This window comes from Sinohyriopsis cumingii, chromosome 18 (assembly GCF_028554795.1).
Source record: "Sinohyriopsis cumingii isolate HCF-2022 chromosome 18, ASM2855479v2, whole genome shotgun sequence".
NCBI lineage: Eukaryota > Metazoa > Mollusca > Bivalvia > Unionida > Unionidae > Sinohyriopsis > Sinohyriopsis cumingii.
This window is the reverse complement of record NC_142978.1, coordinates 94,320,361-94,344,234: the sequence shown is the minus strand read 5'-3', so window position 1 is coordinate 94,344,234 and position 23,874 is coordinate 94,320,361. Positions and strand designations below refer to the sequence as shown.

Here is a 23,874-nt window from a genome sequence, read left to right as displayed (position 1 = left end):
CTATAATGGCACCAGAACTCGTGTGCGATTATTTAATCAACGATTGTGATTGCAGGTTGCTTAAGAATGTGGATTTCAGGAGTACACGTGGTTGGAATTACTTATCATGAGATTAGTTGGACGCGCATTACATTAATTATTGACATATAAAAATATATCATTAAAGATAAGATATATAACATTTTGGGAACAGAAATCGAACATTAAATGAAATGGATCGATAAGAACCCGTTCTGCACTTTAGGTAAAATAAATGTATATCCAAGAAGAAAAGTGAGATAGAAAATGTACAAAAGACCTTGCAAGATGAATTACTGGAGGAAAGACAGTAGTGTAATATAATTAGAATTGAGCATATAAAAAAGCAAATATATATTACATATGTGAATGTTGATTCTTCTCTTAATCCAGTCATAATTAATATCGTCCTTCCTTCCTTTCATTCTTTTCAGTCAGAACAGCGATATATCTTTTTTAAATTTTATTTTATCATCTAACAAACTCCACAAACCTCGTTGTAGTCAAACGTCTCGATTTTATTTGTCCTTAAAATAATGTTTTCAAAAAGCGATTGGTGGGATATTCTTATTCTTTTCTAAATGTTAATTTCGGAATAAAAGTCGGCTTTACCTTTCACACCAAAACAGTTTCTTCTTTTAAGCAAATCCATGTCAATACTTTTTTCTAAAACTGTCTAACTCTGTATAATTTCATAGTTTCTTCAATTATGTTATCATTCGATGCTTTTAAAACGACGTATTAACTTTATATTACTTGTTCACAGCTTTATTGTGCTAGATTGTATTGATTATAAAATATCCATTCTCTTTGCAAACGTTCTTGTGTTCTAGTATGTAGTGGATATTTACCAATTTTCTAAGCAAAAGAGATATTGAGTAACACTTGTGTCAGTCCATTATCTACAAGAAAGTCAACTTGGCTTAATATAAGTCTAATGTCTGTCCCGGTTACTTCTGCAATACACATTGTTGATTGTGTATCAATTACGAAAAAATCAATAATTTTTCGAAACATTTTCTGAATTCAGCAAGAAGTGCGAAGCTTAGTGTTGCATGGTGTATTCTGCTATTTATGTTTTTTTCTGTCTTAATGGACACTTTCTCATGATTTAATTAAATGATTAGCAACATGAATATTGTGCATTACCAGTTTTGTGGGGTAAATGTTCATTCGATATTAGTTTATCATTTTTGAACAGAGGAAATAAAAATGGACTGATTAGTTTAATATTTATCTAATGCCCAATATCGATTGTGAACCTAATACCATATTAAAGATTATGCTGTATTGGTAAAAGTAGAGGCATATGCTACACTAGAAATAGATTTGATATTTTACTTTTTCTTCTAGGTTGTTGGTTTGTTCTAAACGTTCTAATTAATTTACCGAAACAGATAGTTCTACTTCAGTTGATTGTTTATTCCTGCATATGTCGATATTATTTTTATGCACATTTCCTACGTATTTTTCAACGTTATTTTGATATTCCTGTGTTGGACCATGCCTTCAGTTAGGAAGACACTTTAAACTATCTTTAGTGTTTGTCAAAAGGATCGATTACATAAACAGCTAAACCACCACCTATCAAATAACAGATTGTGTTACTTTTAGTTTCGTTAATTTCTATCACGTTTTGTGATATAGTTTCTTTGTGATATCCTTAGGAGAGTTATCTTCCTTTTTTATTTCGTTGTTTGTGACATTTTAAATTATTGAGAACTTTTTCCGAATGTTCTTTCAAGTTTAACTTTACGCGGATGTTGTGACCTTTATGTAGTTATCTTCGTTGGTTAATTGGGGACCATGGTTGTAGTTGTTATCGTCATGTTTGCATTCCATTTATTTGACATGAGAATCTTGTCATGTCAGAATTCGGTATCACAATGAAAAAAAAAATCAGATAAATTATTATCAAGATGACTAGAACTTTGCAATCTCTAAACAAATAGTCGAATCAGGCACGATATTGAATATCCTAGGGTATATGTTCAGCTAATTTATATCGAAGTTGAATATATTTAACAATTTCAGAAGGTGATATTGTCTGTCTTTACACTAATCACGCAATACCAGCCCTTCAACCTTTCTCCAAATCTGAAGAAGAAAGCGATTGCTTCCAATTGTCAAACACATAATTACAGCAATTAAATTAGGTCTAAACTGGTAAAATCCTTCAAAAAAACATATAGAAGATAAAACAATTGAATCACTCGGGACTGCTAAATTCATCCATGACACAAAATGTTGCAGAATTGGCTATTATATTATTATCATTAGAAGACTTTACCACATAATCAAATATATCAAAAATCTATGTCTTTGAGAGGTATAAACTAGCATGCAAACCATGGTCCAAATAATAGAAATATAGTTAGTCATCAAATTTGGTCCTATTCAATGTGTTAATCTTTAGTTCAATTTGCCTAAGTTGTCCACTGGAATCACTTTCCTGATTATTTCTGTTTATTATGATATTTCTGACAACATTGGTGACATTTTAACAGATGAGCATTTAGTAAGATTTCATACTTTTTTGACCTTTGCTTCTCTTTTGTTATTTTTAAATGTATCCCTACGTTATATTTGCAATCGAAAAGTTTAACTCATGTTTGGATACATCAATGGCTTACAAATGTGGATACTATTTGCTTCCATAAATCGTCCTAAGTGCCCAATGTGAATGTCAAGGCATTTCCTAACTTAAACATATTCATTCCTTTTCCTTTTGTAACAACTGAAAAATTCATTACATAATCAAACAGTGCGAACCTATTATCTAGCTGGCCTGAGCGCTTTCGACACATTAATGAGTCTTTTTCAATGGCAAATACAAAACAATGAGAAGACAAACAAATGAAACAGAAAAACGGTTATGTTTGCTAGACTTTACATGGCTGTTTCTAGAGGAATTCATATATCTGACTGGATACAAAGAAACTGTACAGAAGCACGGTCGCAGAACACTTTTCGCCTGGACACACATATTCTATAAAATAATTGTCTAAATATGCTTAATAGCTTATGTCTACTATAACAGTGATATATCCAGGATATAATTTGCGCTTACAAAATTTACATAAAATACCAGATTTCATTAAGGCTCATCAATTTCTGGTCAATACAAATATGTTCCAGTATCAGCAACAAGCTGAAATAAACTAGATGAAACATAATAAAGTTACAAGTTTTAATTCCAGTAGAAACAGCCGTGTAAAGTTACGCATACATAACCGTGCAGAGAGAGAGAGAGAGAGAGAGAGAGAGGGGGGGAGAGAATTTCGTGCTAAAGATGCATGTACCAGCCTTAATATATATATTAATATAAATAGGATGTGGCTTACTACCAAGATGTGGAGAATGGAGCATTCATGACTGTCAGATGTATCAGAAGATCAAGTGGACAGTGTGACAGATTCATCGTAGGTATCTTATTAAATTACCAAGTCTATAGTGTACTTTGTACTGCCCTGCAACCGCAATGAAAGATCAGAATGTCTTCCCCTATAGTATAAAATAATGTGACCAAGCCATATACATACATATATATATATATATATATATATATATATATATATATATATATATATATATATATATATATATATATATATATATATATATATATAGTGTCATCATGACTTTTGGTATAAAATGTAGGACTTCATATTTCACACCCATTCACACAGAGACAGACACACCTGTGTTAACCAATCAGCTGTATACCTCTGTTATTGTCGGAATTTCAATTTGTAAAGCAAAGAGTTCAGATGGATGACTTGAAACATGTTATTCTAAGTTGTTGCCCATGGCATTATTCGTATTGTAACATTTGCTCTATGTTCTGCGATATTGGATGAAATAATTCACAATCATCCACATAGTCATTAGGTCATTAATAAGAGAATACAAAACTTCTGTTGCTGCTCTGTAAACGTTTGCTATATTCAGAGCCTAAAGGTTGGCCTAAAGCGCTTAATCTGATGTTTGTGGACTCATCATCGTAATATTACAAACAGAAAAAAATGTAAATCTACAAAGAGAAGAAAATGAAAAACCACCGTAAAGTGCCAGCAGGTAACCATTGAGCTCAAGCAAAACACAGCAACAACAACCTGTGAGTTTTTGTGGACCCACGTGATAACTGATAAAAAAAAATAATTCTGGCAGCATATTCCAGAACTCTGCATATGATAACGGACTGGTAAAACGTTGTTCAGAATTAACTTCTATTTGTCAAGAATGATCTAGTTTCTATTTTAGCATCCTCGGATTAAAACTTGTATATTTATATAAACCACTATAGGTAGCAGAGCGTTTACTCAAACAAACAAGCTCGTGATGGAAATCACTCAATGTCGGACATTAGGTTTGTCATCGCCATCAAATATCTCAAATACAAAACATGTTCAATTTATAAAAGTGATGCTGGATGGCACAATGCAGCTAAATTAACTTGTAACTATATTTTGTACAAAAAGGGTTATTTGCATTGGATACACTTTGAGTAATTATGTTTGTAGTGATGTTCGCGTTCCTCTATATATAACACTTTGAGATTATAAGATTATCAGTACTGTAGATGGAGATCATGCAAAACAAAGAACCACTTGATGAGCCCTTTTACAATCTCAGTCTTTCTGCTTGATTTGGTGAAATCAATGAAAATGATTGATTTACAGTGGAACCGAAACACACATATGGTAATGATCTCTAGTCCAAACGCGTGTCACATTCTTGACGAGTGCATACCATCATCCAAACCATTATGCACAGAGTCAGGCTTGTTCGAGAACTATGATGCGCTGGCACATTCATATTTTTCGGGAATTAAGTAACTGAAAAAACAAACATTGAGAGGAGTCTGGTGGCCGTAACCGTCACACACCCCAAGCTGCCGTTTGAGTGGTGCTTTTATTGATTGATAAGTTGATTCGTTTACTGACAAGAAAGAGGTACTAGTTGCATCGCCAAGTTGGGTTAACTTCTTATATACAATCGATAAATCATTAAAAGTAAGCCTGTCTGAGAACTAAACTGTGTCAAGTTACAAAGGATGTTCTAAGAACATGACATCGGTTGATGAAGTTAGAAATGTTAGAACGTAACCGCTAGTTCTTAGGGAGGACTTCTTAAAAAAAGACACTTGAGACTTTGTGCAACCGCTTCATGCTTTTGTTCCCAGTTTCGAAGATTTTGAATGATCCGTCGTTGAGCGGAACAAGGATAAGGGAAAGACGTATCTGGCTGAATTATAAATGATTTTGAATTTTAATGTTCGGTATTGTTTTACTGTTTTCTTTTACCATAGAGAGTCGTGAATCGTTGGTTGCTTTGGGAGAAATTTTAAATGAAAAAAACTTATGTTATTGGTACTGTGGGAAGAGCAATAAATTGGACAAGGGGTGAAAAAACACATTATTGGCGAGAATCTCTGGCGTAAGGCTTCCTGGTTTTGTAATGAGTGGTAGGCTGTTTTTTTGTGAACATGCGAGGCTCTAGTTTTGTATGAGTGTCAATAGCGACATGCTAGTGATATTTCATATTGGTAATCTTTACCCTTTGCTTAAACAGCCGCACAGTTCTTGTGATTGAGATTTATAGCGTATTTGTATTGGAGGGATTTCAGCTACTTGATGACCTGCATGGCTTGTATCTCTGCTATAAAGCTATAAATCCAAACAGTATCTCAAAAGGTGGTGGGAGGATAATGCTAGGCAGCTGCGGAGTGACAATCCATTTCGCCTGAGGAAATAACATTTCCTCATCGACTTGACTTACTGGCTCCGAGGTTCTTTTCCCAACAAAAAATGCGCCGTTGTCAACTGCATTATTTCCAATTTAGCGTTTGGACTAACTTGTAAAAAAGGGATATTTCCGAGAGAAATGGGAGAGGCTATAGCTTGAACATGCCTTTCTATCATTCTTTATGGGCCCTTGAGAGCACGGATCATAGTCCAAACAATCCCGGTTTAGAATCATTACGAATACTTATTCTACATAACTATTTAAATGATCAGAAAGATATTTTAAATACTGAGTGTCGCACATTTGTTATGGACATTGCAGATATTATATTCAGTCGTTTGCCTGGTTGAAAGTTTCTTTTGTGCATCGATGAACTTATACACATTATGAATTGCATCATTTCTACTTTCCAATGGATTATACAGATTGATTAGTTGATACACAAACAAATCTAATAAATCAAACGCACTTGCTTCTGCTACATTTGCGTACATGTTTTGTTTATAATCAAAAGTAATTTCTAACACACAAGACCATTTTTAGACACTCGTTTCGCGCAAAATGAATAAGTACCATATAGAAAAGCTGTGCAAGTGTGAGGCTAATGGAGAAGCAATGAGCATATAATCAATGCTGACATGATCTGAGGTGTATTAGGCACTGTTTACTATGAAAGCTCTGAGCTTCGAAGTTGCTCTGTTCTGGATTTGTCGTTATTGGTATAGGGAGGCAATGGCTGATAATGTCAGTACTAGAAAGTTAACATTATGCGACGATGATATATGGAAAAATGATAGCAACAAAAAGATCAACAATATCATTAAACATAAATTACTTCGTTATGTTCTCAACAGGTGGCATGAAGTTTAACAATTGACCGCCTCGTTGAAAGGGAGAAATTTAATGCATGATTCTTCTCATTTTTAAATAATGATTTTTATTTGTGATATACTGTCAGTTAGTTAACCTTGGTAGAATGCAATCTTAGTCATTTTTCACCTTATAACGTATCATGCGTGAATGGCAGGTACCTTCAAACAATTGGGTGATATTCCCGTCTCATTTGCGAATTTGTTATCTGATATATGCAATACACTCTACAGTAAGGATGCATATCCCACAGCTTAAATCCACTTTTTTATGGTAAACGGGGTCTTTCGGAAAAGAAAGAACCCTTTTGTCTCATCATCACTGTTTGGGTTACATTCTAATGCAACACAGTGCACCATGTTTATTCCATGGCAAAAATAGTATAAATGACTTAGCGTAAACATATGACCAAATAGGTACAGTTGGAGATGCTCACAACTCAAGACTATTGCTAGTTTTTAATATTCCATGTGTGAGTACCGCTGTTCCCCATCTGAAAGTGATCTACTGGCCTGAGCATGAACCTTTTCATTCTGAATTAATATCGCTCTTAGAACGACATCACTTGCATCCATAATTAAATGTTTCCTTATGCTTTCTTGTGTTTTTCTGTACATTTCCATAGTTTACTTTGCTTGGTTAAGGCTCAAGAGGCTTAATGGTTGGTGAATAATTTGGGATAAATCGTCCAATGTAGTTTGTCATGCCAAGAAACCTACATACTTTCAATAGGTTTGCTGTAAAGCTGACACTTTTAATTGCTTTCACTTTCTTCGGATCCTAAATAATTGAAAAATTCAATCTTTGCTGAAAATTTATCCAAACAACTCAGTTGTATATTTCTTGAACTAACATTTTTATTCCGTAAGTGTTAAACCCTTTGCCTTTATGCGAATGCATGTAGATTTTAGATTTTTTACATATTCTTCCTGAGTGTGACCAAATACTAGAATGTTATCGCTACTAATATTTTGGCCTGGTATCCAGTCTATCCAGTGTTTTACAATGTGTTTTGAAATATCTGCATTGCAGATGATATTCCGAAAATGAGGCGTTTTGATCTCAGTACTCCTAAATGAGTCGAGAATGTTGAAATATTCTTTGATATTTCTTCCAAGTCCAGTTGATGGTGGCCCGAATTTAGCTGACGCATGGAGAACACGGTTGCACCATTGAGATCTATTATAAAATCGTCTATTGCTGTTGTGCTGTATCTCTCGTACATCACCGCTACATCAGGCAAACACATATCAAGACATATCGTGATTTCATGAACGTTTTGCATAGTCTTTCAGAAGGGCTCCTCACTGTAGTACATATTTTAGGAATTATTTGTAACTACATGCTTGTTTCATAGCTCAGGAAATTTCCAAAGGTTCCTTTGGTTACATAGAATGGATATGTAGTTATCTTATTTTTAGTCTCGATGTTGGCTTGATACTTGCTAACTATATGTAGTTTGGTCTCTTATCCATAGGCCAATAAATTGGTACCTGTTTTCTGCAGTTTACGCTTATGATTACACTTTGCAAATGTATGTTCATTCATGACATTAAAGCCTGATCATGTGTCAATCTGCACATTTATTCTCGTTCTATCCTTTTTACCGTTGTATGAGGCTAGTCTGGTTTACGAGTATTGACTTTATCTCGAGTTCGCAGGCCAGAGTAATATTTATTTGAGCTTTCCGACCTATCACCTGTATCTTACTGGCTTTTTACTTGACTGGTTTCTGCTTTGAGACTTGATCTACAGACGTTTACAAAATGGTTTTTCTTATTGCAGATATTACATAGTGTCCTTTGGCAGGATACTGCATAGCTTTGTGTGGATATTTGCCAACACAAATTCTGTATGTTTGGTTTCTCTATTGTTGTTTGTTGCTGATATTTGCTCTCTCCATGAAACGTGTCATGCATTTGCTACGACTCGATGTCCTTCTCGTTGATATGGCATTGACATTCTTAAATTGCTTTTCGGTCACGGGCAACTGTACGAAGATGCGTTATATCCATTTTTTTACGAAGTTCACAACGTTTTGTGCATGACAGACATCCTTGAGTTACCTATGATTTTATTTCTTTATCTGCATCAATGAATAATTCGCACATTGCTGAAAGCTGGCTTAGAATATGGTGTGGAAATCATCAGTTGATTGTCCACTTTTTTCCTACGATAATATATAGATATTAAATTCGTGGTTCTTCTTTTGTGAGCGGTAATTTGTCAGTTTGCTATGACGGCTTGATGGCCATCTCCTGTCTCTTGGAGGGTTTGAAAATGTATTTTACTTCCTCCCTTGCCTAGTGTAAAAGGTGTTTGTATGTTTATAAAAACGCAAATACCGTTTACTTTCGGAACCAGTTATATTTCTAAAGTAAAATACTATTTAGTCACATGCCAATTTCTTGATTGTCCAATGACTAGAGCGCAACTTAAATATATAATGTTGTGACAACGTACGCGGTGGCGAAATTCTATATTCTGATCAATTGGTGTTGTATAAGAGAGGTAATTCAAATATATTTTAAGAGGTTAATCTTAAACATGATAATTGGTAAGACATTTTCGACATGTTTTAGTAACTCTGAAAGCAGGATTGTTCAAACAACAAGGTACAATTAAGATATAGCTTACGTATTTTAAGTGGATACATATAAATGCTTGGATGCTGCTAAAATTTGTAGTGCATTGCTAAACGAAGGACAAGAACGTATGGTGTACTACGATAAATTCAAGCTAGCATATGGGGACTAAAAAATTGTCAAGCTGTTTTAGGTTCAAGTCCATGAATGGCAAAATTGAACATAAATTTAAAATAATTTGTATCTTGTCGGCATTGAAGAATCATTGCAAACGAATGTAAATAAAATTCTTGCTGTGGATTCCCAGGTGGTTTCTACATGATACCAAAATACATTTGCACAGCTTGATGTATTCTCTTGATATTTCCTATTTTTTAAAAAAAATTCCCGAATAAGAAAGTATTTAATAGCTTTTAAACATTTCTCAAATATCAGTTTCGTACACTAATATGAATAAAAGGTGAAAACAAATAAAGGGAATTAAATGAAAAAACCACATTCTTAATTAAAGCTGATTCACATAAAAATCTCAGTGCTCTAACAAAAAACATGTTGGAAAAATATTTCTCCACAAAGGACTTTATGTAGGGTAGGTGGATGACCAGATGCTTGTAATCATTGTTAACCTGCAAAAATACAAACGCAATGCAACAATGAATGCAAAACATTATTTTATATAACTGAATTGAATTTAGGCATGAAAATTGCTTTGCGCAGAAATGTTACTTATATCCAAAACACCAGAAGGTACCTATAAATTTCAAAAGCTTTTGAAGAAAAGAAATAATAATGGTATAATGTACATTCTGAAATGTGTTGCATTGGATCGTCTGCAGAACAATTAAATCTATTCAGATACATAACCCATCATAGCCCCCACTGCATATAATTTCTTCTATTTAAAATAAATAACGTATTAAACATAACTTAACCTTTGACGTCATTGTATAAAATTTCTTCTATTCAAATAAATAATGCATTAAACATAACTCAGCTTAGGACACAACTTCATACAATCTTTTCTATTCGAATAAATGACGTATAAAACACCAATCAACGTTGGTCGCAACTGCTTGCAATTTATTCTATACAAATAAGTAACGTATCAAACAAACCAACTTTCGGGCAGCACTGCATTCACATTCTTCTATTCAAATAAGTAACGTGTCAAACACAACTTAGCTTTGGACAGAAATGTATTTTTAAAAAACTGATCAAATAAATAATGTATAAAATGACCAATCAACGTTGATCGCAACTGCATGCAGTTTCTTCTATACAAATAATTGACGTATAAAAAAATCAACTTTAGGCACCTTTGCATACAATTTATTCTATTCAAATAAGTAACGTGTCGAACAAAACTCAACTTTGGACACAATGGTATTAATTTTTTCTATTAAAAAAAAATAACGTATCAAACACAATTTTACCTTGGACACCACTGCTGTAAAGTTTCTTTTATTGAAAATAACTTATTAAACTCAATTCATTCTTGGAAACCACTGTAGAGGTGTGATTAAATAGCAGAAATACGGATCAGAAGAACTTTAGATTTTTTGAAATACAGCGAATCTTGCTTAGATCTGGGGAGAAAAGAATAGTAAACCCAAACACAATACACATATTTAAACGTTTTAATGCTACACCCATGAAAAGATTTTGAAGACCAAAATAATGAAGGGTAAAGATGCATTCATTCAATGTTTCGCCAAATATTTATGACCTTTTCTTCTAAGGCATTTATTGAGCGCAGATTATGATTTAAGACGCGGATTCTGTGCAGGCAAAACATATTATATATATATATATATATATATATATATATATATATATATATATATATATATATATATATATATATATATATATATATATATATATATATATATATAGTTTCACAGAGATCAAGAAATTGTAATAGCTTCAAATGATGTAAAATTTTACAACAACACTTTAAAATGCATTTTTTTCCTCAGTCGGATTGTCTCTTGTCGAATATAGTATTTTACGGTCCAATAATTTTCCTATGTACTGAGATTAGTCAAGCATTTTAAATATGCAAATATGTTCTGTCAGTTATATGATATGTAATGTTGACAAATCTTTTTTTTCAACGCAATGATACCTTCCATATCTGTAACTGCTCTTGAAGGAAATTAAAGCATTCTGTGCAATATTAGGTAGCGCAGCAATAAACTTCAGCAGCTTCGCTTGAAGTTATTTTAATCAATAAGCAAATGTATCTGTTCTCTATCGTAGTAAGAACAATCAGAATGATGAAGTTTTATCCATGCCTCCATTTACCATTCCAATATTGTATGCATATTTGCAGATATTTAAGATCATTTTGAACTTTGCATACATTTACAAATTCCATTATACCTATTGTTTTATGTACCTCAATTACACGTTGATTCGATGATTTATATGCATGATCACTTAGTGTATTTAACACTGATTATAGAAAATGAGTTAGAAAGCCTGTCACATCTTCCAGACTTACTTTCACATAGCCTAATTGGTTGTTAAAAATGTTTGTAAAATTGCCACCTAAGTCTCTAAAAATCTTTGAATGTGCTTTCATCATTTATTTTGGGCACTCCGCGATTGTTTATTGTCTACAGCATCTAACTTCTACTAATATTAACTATGCTTTTAATTATATTTATAATACTTACAGTTATATGCATAATACTTACAATTATACTACTACTACTATCACTTCTACTAATGATTCATTTATGCAGGTAACGTAACTAGTAAGCAGCGATTTTACATCTAGAACCCCCCCCCTCCTGAATGTATGTCTGTCCAATATATAGATTGTTTAACCCTTGCTAAAAGAATAGCAATTTGTAGTTTTAGGAACCTTGAGAGGACTTTATTTTCTGACATTAAAACATAAGTTTTTCCAAGGAAGAGCCCCTGCAAATTTAACGCTTTACATAGACATTGGTAGTTTACGTCTTCGTAGCACAAGGTTAAAGCTGATAGAAAGAGACCTGTATAAATAGTTTATATATTGTTAAACATGTTTTGGAGATAACCCTCCAACACTATAGATACATATGGAGATGTTTTGCTAGAATATTTTTGTTTTGTCAGTTTCGATTTAACTTAATTATTTATAGAGTTTTAGGATGTGAACGAAAAGTTTTATGGAGATATTTATATTTTGGTCTCATTTGTAACTTGATGCTTTTGTCAAATTCTTGTTTGGAACAATTTCCCCGCTCATTAAGACAATAAACTATTTTTTATTAATTACAATTCTGACAGCAGGAGGGGAGTTTCCTATTTATTCAGGAATTGCATTATTAAAATAAAGTAATTTACGTAAAGTTTTAAACTGTATATTCCACATGGAAAGAAACGGTTGTCAGCATGATTATAAACATTTTCAATTGTGACATTCTGAAATGGTCTGTACTGGTTTCTTAGTAGTCAGCGTAATATAATTTTAATAGATTTTTAATAAAATCAATGGTCCCAATACAGACCCTTGTAGAACACAAGGCTTATGAAGATGTATTGCTGCCTATGCCTACATACTGCGTTCTTTGCAAAATGTAAGAACTTATTCAAACAACTTGGTGATCAAGCATTTATTACATGCTTTTAACTTTGGGAGATGGTATAAGTGATCTCCGATCACTTCTTTATGTTGACATCAACATAACCTAATCTTTCTATTTTGTTTCTTTGTTTCGTCTAACCTAGTGTTAGTTATTTCGGGAGGGCCGTTGTACAAGAATGGTAATGATTAAACCAGGACTACATATCGTCCAAAACTTATTGTCATTCTATCAAGAGACGCTAAGTTTAGAGAAATGTTTTCTTGACAAAGATTTTAAATAGTGATGTTTAGTCTGAAGTTGGCCTTTTTTATTGGGATTATTGTTTATGGAAACTTCAGCATCGTCTTTATTTCCTTCCATAAACGATTACATGATATAAGAATAAATCATATGAATACAATCAATAAATAAGTAAAATAAAAAAATAAAAAACAAACATTTAAAAGATAAATAAACATGTACCAAAAAATAATAATATTAGAATACAAATTCTCACAGTATAGCAGTCAATAAAGTTTTGGTCAACTGCATAAGTTACAAGTTTAAGTACCAAATTTGATTAAGATAACTGCACACTGCATGATAAAGTATGCTGCATACAGGGCTAATAGCGTGGAGATTTCTTTGTCGATTACACCTGCTGGTAACCTTTTGCCTAAAAGATATTGTAGATGCTGCTCATATTCTGCATTAAATAACGTAATGTGCAGGCTCAGTGGAAATTTATCAGTAAGGAAACCCCAGAAAGATTTTCTGAAAGTCGACATATAAGGACAAATAACACAACAATGAAGTATCAAGTCTGTATAAACATTCCCACATCTAATGCACATATCGAGCTGTGTTTGAAGAACAGCAGCCCATAGTTTAGCTACAAATGTAAATACCGTAGTGCGCTGTCTGGTTTTAGCCAACCGACACATTTCGGCAGGTCGTAAGTATTCGTGCATAGAATAGAATCTATTAAAATCTGCTTGATTAGACACCCGAACTCTCCAGAGGCTATTTCCAAGACCAGCAATTTTTGACCTTACAATTTCTTTCCAATTTTGTTAACCTGGAATTTCGGAATGATGCAAATAATTAGTTAGATACCCGAGCATGTCAAACGTCTTTAACGTATAATATAAATTTGAAATTAACCCGTAGCTTGACATGCATCCCCTCAAAACGAAGTGAAATAACCCAACGTTAAACACACGTTTAGTATATACGTTATTAGGCATCAAACATAATATGTGTAAAAACATCAATCTTCTTCTATCAATTTCGGACTGCGATGATGTCCATCCTACCATTCGCCGGGCGATATCTGATCTTGTATGTGTTGGGAAGCTTTGTAAATGTTTGGCGAAATACCTCAGATTTTTACCCAATGAAGAGAGGTCACTTTTTGAAATTTTACACCATAATTCACTTCCGTAAAACACTGTGAGAAAAATTACCTTTTTGATTACATTTGCAGCAACCAAAGTATTTAAGCCATTCGGTTTAATTGCAATACCAAACAGGCCGTGAAAAGATTTGTTCATTTCTTGTATGCATCGAGTATTGCGTCAAACGACGTCAGCTTTGAGTTAATCCGATGACGCAGGTGTGTTGCCAAATCAGTAACCAGCAAACATGACGGGCCAAGATGCCATTTCATACTGACATAAGTCTTGTATTGGGGACCAAAATGTAAATGTATGACTTTGTGACACTAAGCTCGAATCGCCACTTATTACTGTAGGCGTATGCTATATCTAACAGCTTTTGTAGATTGCTAGGATATATACCCAAAGTGAAATTTCATCAGCTAGGGATGGATTTCCCATAGCTTAGGATCCAATCTTTGCTCCAAATCCACTATTCTCTATCTGTAGCAGCAAGTCATTTATAAATATTGTGTACATCAAGGTTGACAAAACACCTCGTTGTCTCACTCCTTGGCCAATTGAGAACCAATTGAGAAAATTTCCCATTGACAAGAACTTTACTCTGTAAATTTGTATACATGCAAAAAAAATATCAAAAGGGATTTACCCGTAATTCCCAACATGAATAATTTTAAAAGTAGTCCTTTGTGCCACACGGTATCAAATGCCTTTTTGTTTCAGCAAAATCCCGTGAACCCATGTTTACATTATATTGTACTGACTGCAACAGCAAAAACACGCTGTTGTGCAGAATAAACCTTTTTGGTAACCATGTTGTTGTGAACTGGGTATATTATAATTAATATCTTTGAGCCAAGTTACCAACCGTTCATGAATATTTTTCTCAAATTTTTTGTAGATAACAGGCAGTAAAGTAACAGGCCTGTAACTTTCGAGGGAGTTATTTGATTTTCTGTTACCTTTATACAGTGGTATTACTAACCCTTTTTTGTAATCTACAGGTATGTAAAATTGATCAATCATCTGAGTAAATAAATTGTCATACACTCAATGAGGTAGTCGCTGCCATAGATCAAGTGTTCATTGCAAATTTGATCATGGCCCGATACTTTTGATTTCTTTAGACTTTTAATGATTTTTCTTACTTCGTTTACACTGATACTGGTCTGTAAGGCCTGGATATGGAATACTCCGTCCTGTAGACCCCAATGACCCCGATTTAATTCTCTCTCTATAAATTCATAAACTTTTCCGTCAAAACTATGGCCAAAATGTGGCGCATGAATGTCCTCATAGTATCTGGCAAAGCCATTTGTGATGGAATCATCATCACGGACACAAACTCCATCAGTTGATAATTCCTGACAAAATTTACATTGTTCCCTCTCTTAACATTGATCATTTTCCAAAAGTGTCTTACATCGCATTCATGTGCTTTTTCAATTTCTTCATATACCTCCCCCAAATAATTTTTCCACAGCCAGTTTTTGAACGTTTCTAAAGTCTCTTTTCTTATCTTTATATTCTCTGTAAGAATTATATTGACTACCCCTCGACCTTCAATCATTTATCCAAATATATCTAGCTTGTCTTTGAAGTTTATGTGCTTCTTTGAGTTCATTTGTGCCCGTACAATCTATCAACATTTTCCGAAATAGTATCTATATCAAAGATTTTCAGGCGATGGTCCAGCTCAGTTCGATAATGTTTCAAGATATCAGCGTCTAATGTATTCCAAGCTGTTATTTCTCTTCATAGACTGTCTGAAGGAAGGATAGCGATGTGGTCTGATATCACGTGCTCTTCGTGATCTGAAACAATGTGCACACTCCGTAATCTACCTATGCATTGATCCGATAGTACAAAATGACCAATCATCGTTCTTGCTGGGGTGAATGTATAACGGGAACCAGTGCATATTTTTAAATGTCCAGCACTTACGAGATAGTTATATCGCATGAACTCATGAAATACGCTATCTTTGTAACATCCGAAAGTGTCTGGTTTATCTACTGCAATGGAATCATCAGTAAAATACACGTCACCCCGCTTTGAGTACTGATCATACAGATTTCGAATCAACTCAATTTTCACTTTGTAACAATCTGTGCCATACAATAGAGTCGGCATATATACACAAAAAATACATACATTTTGCATATATGGAAATTTGAATAATATGCCAACAACTCTGTCACTATTAACGTCTAACGTCATCTGAAATTAATATATCTCATGAGAGAAGTTTTTCTGAAGATTGCAACTCCTCCTTTACCACATTTTATTAACGTGCTATCAGAAAAAATATCGGCCTTAGCAGTGCATTTATAATAAAAACGAATAGAATCGTAAAATGAAAGTATATGCTGTAATAGTTTATGTTCAGTCATGCAAGCAAGCTACGTCAACACTATATTTATCCAGCATTGCACTAAAGCTAAGAGCAGAGGATATAATTCATCTAACATTCCTGCTCAGTATATTAAGATTTATATTAACTTGCAATATAGGCATATTAATACTTATGCATTGTGAAAGCGGGCCTAAAAGTACTAAGATGACAAAAGACACTAAACATTCATTTTTCCTCGATAAGTATTGCTGAAAGCTCATTAAAAAATTTAATAAAAATATCAACAATTTCTTTAATTCATTTACTGTAGTGAATACTGGTGGTGGTAGAGTAGAACGAATCTAGTGATGTTAGCAGTGAACTCATTCTGATGTTCCAAATGTAAACACTATCATTGTTTTCTTCTATTGTTTGGTTGTTTCTCAATTGTTTCTTATTGTTACTTTGTAACACAAAACCACGAGCGTGTGACTTTTATTCTATGATGAATTTAGCCTATGCTTTCCCAACATTTCATTTTAACGCTTAATAGAGTCTTCTCAAGTCTCTGGAACGTTAGAAATGTGATTATTGTTCAGTGTAATTATTATAGGTATGAATTATTGTGAACCCTTGGAGGTCACGTTTTACGGAATATAAATTACTGATTTGTCGACCTGAGACATTGAGATGGTTCTTAATGATAATCTTTAAATCTTTATGCGCTACCGAACTTGCATAGTAACACTTATTTGGTGTTCAGAATGTGCATGTAACTTGATGAAACCGTGTTGGGATTATATCTAGCTACGACACTAAACACGCTCAGTGATGTTTGTCTACATAATGTAATTCATCAATGTCATATCATAATGCATTGTTGTTAAATGAGCACAATTCCGTTACAGTGTCGACTTTCTTGTGCATTCTATTGTTAGGCGACTTTGTCATTATAACGACCATATACCATCTGTTTGCGGTAGTTTTCCGCTTTGATGTTTTCTTTATTCAAATATGGTCAACGTTATTATAAAAGATGGCTTGTTTAAGCCTAGCACTTAACCAAAATATAGCTAAGTGAGGAGAAATAAAATGTAATATATTTATTCGCACAAGCATTAAAAAGCACATACATCCACAATACATCCAATCATACCTTGCATGCATATTGTTTTCACATCATCTACGGTTACTTGAATGCACTAGATACCGGAGAATGGTATTTGCGGCTTACAATGACTGAACTTTGCACCATAATTTATACATCACAAAACACATTTATGGTGGATTGTAGAGTTAGCGATTTTCCTTACTTTGTTTTCCTATATGTGCTTTAAGACTGATATCCAGGATTGGAATTAACATGTTTAGAAGTAAGGATGCTTCTATGGATAAGGATTAATTGAATTTCAATAACCCCACACACGAGATTGCGGTTCTGAAACGACATCACGCGTAAGAACACGATTCCAGTTTCAAGAAATAAGTATGTTAATTATTTAGTCATGAAAGAGATATGAATATATTTAACAAATTAGGTATCCTGTCACTATTTATTAGAACAGGAAATCTGACATGGTCGTTATGTTTTGAAAACTCACCAGGATCGTATCAAGCTTCCACAGTGGAACATTATTTAGTTATGAAGATGTAATAAATACAAAAGTACTATAAAAACTCCATATAATCCTATAATAAAATTATTTTAGCATCATTACAGCAAGATCGGGAATATGCTAGTGCAGAAAGATATCAAAGAAATTTATTTATCAGTGCGATTTTGCTGTCATTGTTTGTATAATGCCCAATTATGTCCTCAAATAATAAATGCAGTCCTACAAATTAATTGTTGTTACTTGCTCAAACATTTTAACATTTTAATGACCTAAATAGTTTTAAAATGCATTGTGTAATAATTGTTTCAAATGCTGGTCACACGACGAGGCGTTATTTATTGAATTTTCTGTTTGTAAGGCAAACATTATATACTGGCATCTAATCATTTCACTACTCAATGCACAATCAAGAAATTAGATTAGCAACTAAAAGCTCATCAATTAGAGTTGGGGCCCCGCTTGGTCAAGTAGTCTAAAGCGCTCACCGTTCCAGATCACTGCCATCTCACCTTTGTCTGCGTGTGTTTGAGTCTTAGGCACGGCTAACGTAGGTAGGTGAGAAAGCTTGCTAGTAACGTTTCGTGGTTCAGTAGTTCTTCCCGGGGTTTTCCAGGGTTCTTTCTCCACCAGATATATTCGGTTGACAAGAATCACGCAAACGATGTAAAGTACTAAAGCAAATGGAAAATATTGGTTCAATTACTTATAACGCCTTGCCATTTTAATTGGGGATTTATAAGCGAATAGCCTATAATTGTGAGAAAATTTCCGAAATAGCGCTATATAGGAAGATAAAGCTAGAGTCTCCGTAAACTGCGTTACTATTTTTATAAGGGAGAGATCCCAGAACTTTAGAGGACACCGTAATATATGTCTTATGAATTCACCCTTCTAGTGATTGCGATTGCTGCTAGGGACTATTTATTAAAGGCCACAAGAAGCCAATTGGTACGATTTCTTCGCTATGTTCCTGCGTGAATCAGGAATCGTCATTCCTCATTTATGTCCTTGACTATCTTTTTATATAAAGATTATTAAACTTGTTAGTAGTATGCCAATTTTTTCAGACGTAACGAAATAAACATGTTCATATTCCTTGGGTACCAGTAACATTGATGTTTGAAATGACAAGATAAAGAAAAAAGAGATAAATATAAACAGGGGAAACCAAATCTGATTGAAATCAGTTGATTTGTGGAATATCTATCTATCTATTATATTATATTATATTATATTATATTATATTATATATATATATATATATATATATATATATATATATATATATATATATATATATATATATATATATATATATATATATATATATAAACTTTGACCCAGAACGGAAACGTACGAATAGAAGGAAGGAATTATGATCTTCGACCAGCGGAGACTGACGTTGCGTTGAGAAACTTCCTGGAAAGTCCTAATCTTCTTGGAACAAAGTATGTTCTGCAGGATCAAGGACAAGTGCAAAGAAAACTTCCAGTTGAAAAAGGAGGTTTGAAATTAGACTGTTTTATCTTAAACATACAATGTTCAGCAGCAGCCTTGTGTATCTTTATTGAAAAACCTTGCTGGTAAAATTCCTTGCTGAACACAATTACGGCAATAAAGCGGATGAAGAAAGACGTATACAGATGACTCTTGGATAACGATTGTACGATAACGTTTACGTGATATAATTAAAATTAGATGAAGATTATTGTATTTGTTGTCCGAACTACAGTTCAATGGCATTATCATCTCCTGGTTTAAGTGATCAACAAGTTCAAAATAAACTAAGAACAAATTAGTCTTCTCACGAGGAACCTCCGTTTATGTCCATATTTGAATTTCGTTTTATTTGAGGATATAAAACAACTCCGAAATACAGGAAAACCAGACTCATGTAGCATTAGATATTTGTATCTGATAACGATTGTCTCCTCTTGCAGACGAAGCAAACGTTAATAGAAGAAAGGTAGAAAAAGAATTTATAGAACCAGTTCAAAGGTTAAGGCGTGGACAAGACAAACAAAGTCATTTTCTTCGCCAAGAGGCTAAGTTGTCATCCCGAAATGTAGCAGGTTTACATGATGGAAGCACAAAAGGTGAGAGTAGTTATACTGCAACAATGACAACAGCAACAACTGCATGTAAGGATGGTAAAACTATCAGAGGATGTCTAGATAAACCCAAATAATATTGGCAAATATGTCACTATTAAATTCTGTTAATTTATGTTATATCCCTTTATTACTGGATTATTATTACATTACTACAAAAATAATCTTTAGTATTGAAAACTAAAGACATTTTACACGGAAACTATTTTGAACAGTTACATCAATGTGTTCTATATCAAAAATGCAAACAAAATACTTATTTCAATTATTTATTGTTACTAATGACTATAACAACGCCAATGAATATGCTTTCTCATTTGAAATCCTATCCACAGATGAGGTTCGCAACCTAAAGGAGATCTACTATGTGGAAATGGGCATACTGGTAGATTCTGGAATTTGGGACTTGTGAGTATTTATCTATCTATCTATCTATCTATCTATCTATCTATCTATCTATCTATCTATCTATCTATGTATCTATCTGTCTGTCTGTCTATCTATCTAAATGTCACCCTTGTGCATGACTAAATGCACACTGCATTTCCCTCTGAGTCAACGTATTATTATTTCAGAAAATCGTAACAAATGTACGCTATCGGCTGTACGACTTAAAAATATAAAAAAATCGGCGTAAAATGTTTACAGTGACCATTAACACACACATACTACATACGCTCTCTCACTTTATATATACATCTATCTGCCTTAATGATGCTCTCTTTCTGTCTCTCTCTCTGGCCTATTTTCGCTGGTGGAAACATATCTTGGTCTGGCATCAGACACGGAAGGAAATGTTTCAGCGTTACTCTTCTTCGAAATCGCTGCCATGTATTTGAGCCAACACTTTTCTCTTCTTGAAATGGTATCGATCGTTTAATCCTGATTGCAAATTTCTTTCGACTACACTTTACACGCATGGGTCTCTATGTATAGGAATAGTGCTATATTGTCATAGTATCTATTTTGTTCTCAAGCAGTCAAGATGGAGGAGTCAAGACTTTTCGACAGGCTGCTCAGAGCTTTGTTAAAAGTATAACTCAGAGATGAAGGTGTCAACAAATATGACCCTTCTGGAGTAGTGTGTATTTAGGTAAACTCGAACACTGTTACTCAGTCCAGCTCGATTGAGGACAGCCACTTGCAAAAGTTTTCCCATTTTTTCCCAGTGTCCAGTACCCTGAATTTAACCATGTTAAGTTTATGTTATAACATTCTAAACGTTGAACGATTTCAACACAGGATTTCACGATGACACTCAAACATCTCCTACAACTACTTTCATCTCCAGCAAGTTCATTACCTTGTAACAAATGAACTCCCGGAGTAGAAAGTGAAGTTATATCTCTTTTAATTGCTGGTCCCGAAAATAAGTATAGTGTAAAATTAGCACACTGAAGAGGAACATTAACAGATATCCACTGTAATTAGTGGCTTCAAAGAATTTCACTAGAAGTCTATTTAGAAAAAGGCAAAATATTTAACAATAAAAGGTTCAGAAGCTCCCGTGTTTCTCAATATTTTAATACATGTAGATTTGGCAAAATAACCAACAAGTGATTCTGAACCATTCAGCATGGATGGTTTATAATTCTCCATAATAAAATCAGACAGGTGTTTACTAGGACCCAACAACTGTATCTTTTCCACTGTATGACAGTGACCTTGACTTCTTAGAAACAAGAATATTTGGAACACCTCTGTCGTTACATTGTGGCCTAAATCCAGCAATCAGATATAAGTGGCTTTCGTCTAGCAATAATTGCAAGTAGAAAGAGATAAGGATTTCAGATCTGTCTTTTGATAAATGTGATTCTTAACTCTTATACCAGTTTGAAACTTGTAAATGGTCGCACAAGTCTGAAATGGTGTTTTAATAAAACCCCGTGGGGAGGAAGATTTATTCACAAATGATACTTTGTAAATCAAAGAATATTCGTCAGCTGTGTTAGTTGTCTTTTCTAACGGTTCAAGTCCTTTATTATCGGGGTAAGATTTGACGTCACTGCTAAAAAAATTACTGAACCCATTAATCAGTTTGAGTTCTTTGAGTTTATCATAGTGTTTGTCAAACATTTTCGCATGACACCATCTATCAAACAATCGTTCTTTCTCCCTTGCAAACTCAAGACCAGTCTTTGTAGTTTCTTTCTACAATTTCGAAACCTTCAACTTTTATTTCAAATCCGAACAACTTTTATCAAGGACACCCTTTTCTACCAATTAATGATTTTGGACCTTCTGTTTAATGAAAGAAGCTCTTGCTTCAGCAATTTCATAATGCACGGCAAACTCAAGTAACTCGTCCTGGTTAAGGTTTCTAACCCCTCATGTGTAGGATCTTCAATAATCCACTTTGGATGTTATTGTACAAGCTTTTTAATATCCTTACAAATTTCCCAAACGTGAAAAAAAATACCGAAGATTCAAAAATTTCAAACTCAACGTGAAATTCAAATTTCTAAAAGTAATAAGAATCTCTGAAATATTAAAGAAATTTATATCCCTGAATTACGTAAACGAAATTTCAATCCCGCAAAAGCCTGAATTGCTTATTATGTTCTTGGGATTAAACTACTTAACAAGAAAGACCAAATACAACATGTCCCAATGTTTTAAGTTATAAAATTTATTTCCCTAAAATAATGTGAACAATTACTTACAGTATTGGATGAATTCCTTCAATTCCTAAACATGTTTTATCAGTTTCAAGGTAATCAGCATACGCTCAGAAATACTCCTCATATAAACTCTAAATTGCTTATGTGCAAACACCACAGATGACTCACTGTTTTAAAATCCGAATGTCTTTGCTCGAGTTCAAGGTAAATCCAAAATGTTAAGTCCCAAAACGTCTTTTAATGTTTCCTGGTAATCTACAACCTTTTAGTATATGGTAGTCTTTTGATAAGTTCACAATATATCATTATATGGTATTGTCTTTTAAAATAAATATTCCGAGTACTGCAATCACAAGGAACGGTTGTCAATTTAAAAGAATAAAAAACGATTATCAATGTATCTCTTACAAGACTCATATAAACTCTTAAGAATGAGAGTTTTTCCGTGTTCTATTGCTTATATAAAGCATAATTCACACTATAAACACAGTACCTAACAACGCAATTTCTTCCAACAAATCATTTAAGATAGCGAAATACATTTTCTGTCATCAAGTCATTAACGGCTTTTCCGGTTTTAACAATCGTATTGACTAAATGAATTTTATAAAAGTATATTACACCAATAATATACTTGATAAAGACATACTTAACACAGTCGTCTTTGCAGATAGATAAGTTGCATGTTTTCTTTTTTGATTTCCCATTTTACACTCGTATTGATTAAAAAAATATGAGACATATTTATGGTTCAAACATAAAAGATGGCTTAAATGAAGAACGTAGAGCACAACGAACACACCATGAAACGTGTGGAAATTATAGACTAAGCAGAATGAAAAACCAGCAAGAGTAATTCAAACATTTAAATTTACTTAGTTGAAATAAGTCATTATTATGCTTTAAATATAATTGCTATTAATCAAAAACTTGTTTTTATCCGACATCTCTCTCTCTCTCTCCTTTTCTTTGGTCTATTTTACTTTAATGTTAATATCATTTATAGATCCAGA

General features: G+C 33.5%; 1 protein-coding gene across 1 annotated transcript in view; it reads left to right on the top strand.

Annotated features, from left to right (window-relative positions):
• LOC149777526 (A disintegrin and metalloproteinase with thrombospondin motifs like) overlaps positions 1 to 23,874 on the top strand; it is a 45,964-nt gene that overhangs the window by 4,243 nt on the left and 17,847 nt on the right. The window contains exons 3-5 of the mRNA XM_089941399.1: positions 3,351 to 3,444; positions 20,070 to 20,225; positions 20,576 to 20,648. Coding sequence (XP_089797525.1) covers positions 3,351 to 3,444; positions 20,070 to 20,225; positions 20,576 to 20,648 — 323 coding nt within the window. The remainder of the gene's footprint in view (positions 1 to 3,350; positions 3,445 to 20,069; positions 20,226 to 20,575; positions 20,649 to 23,874) is intronic.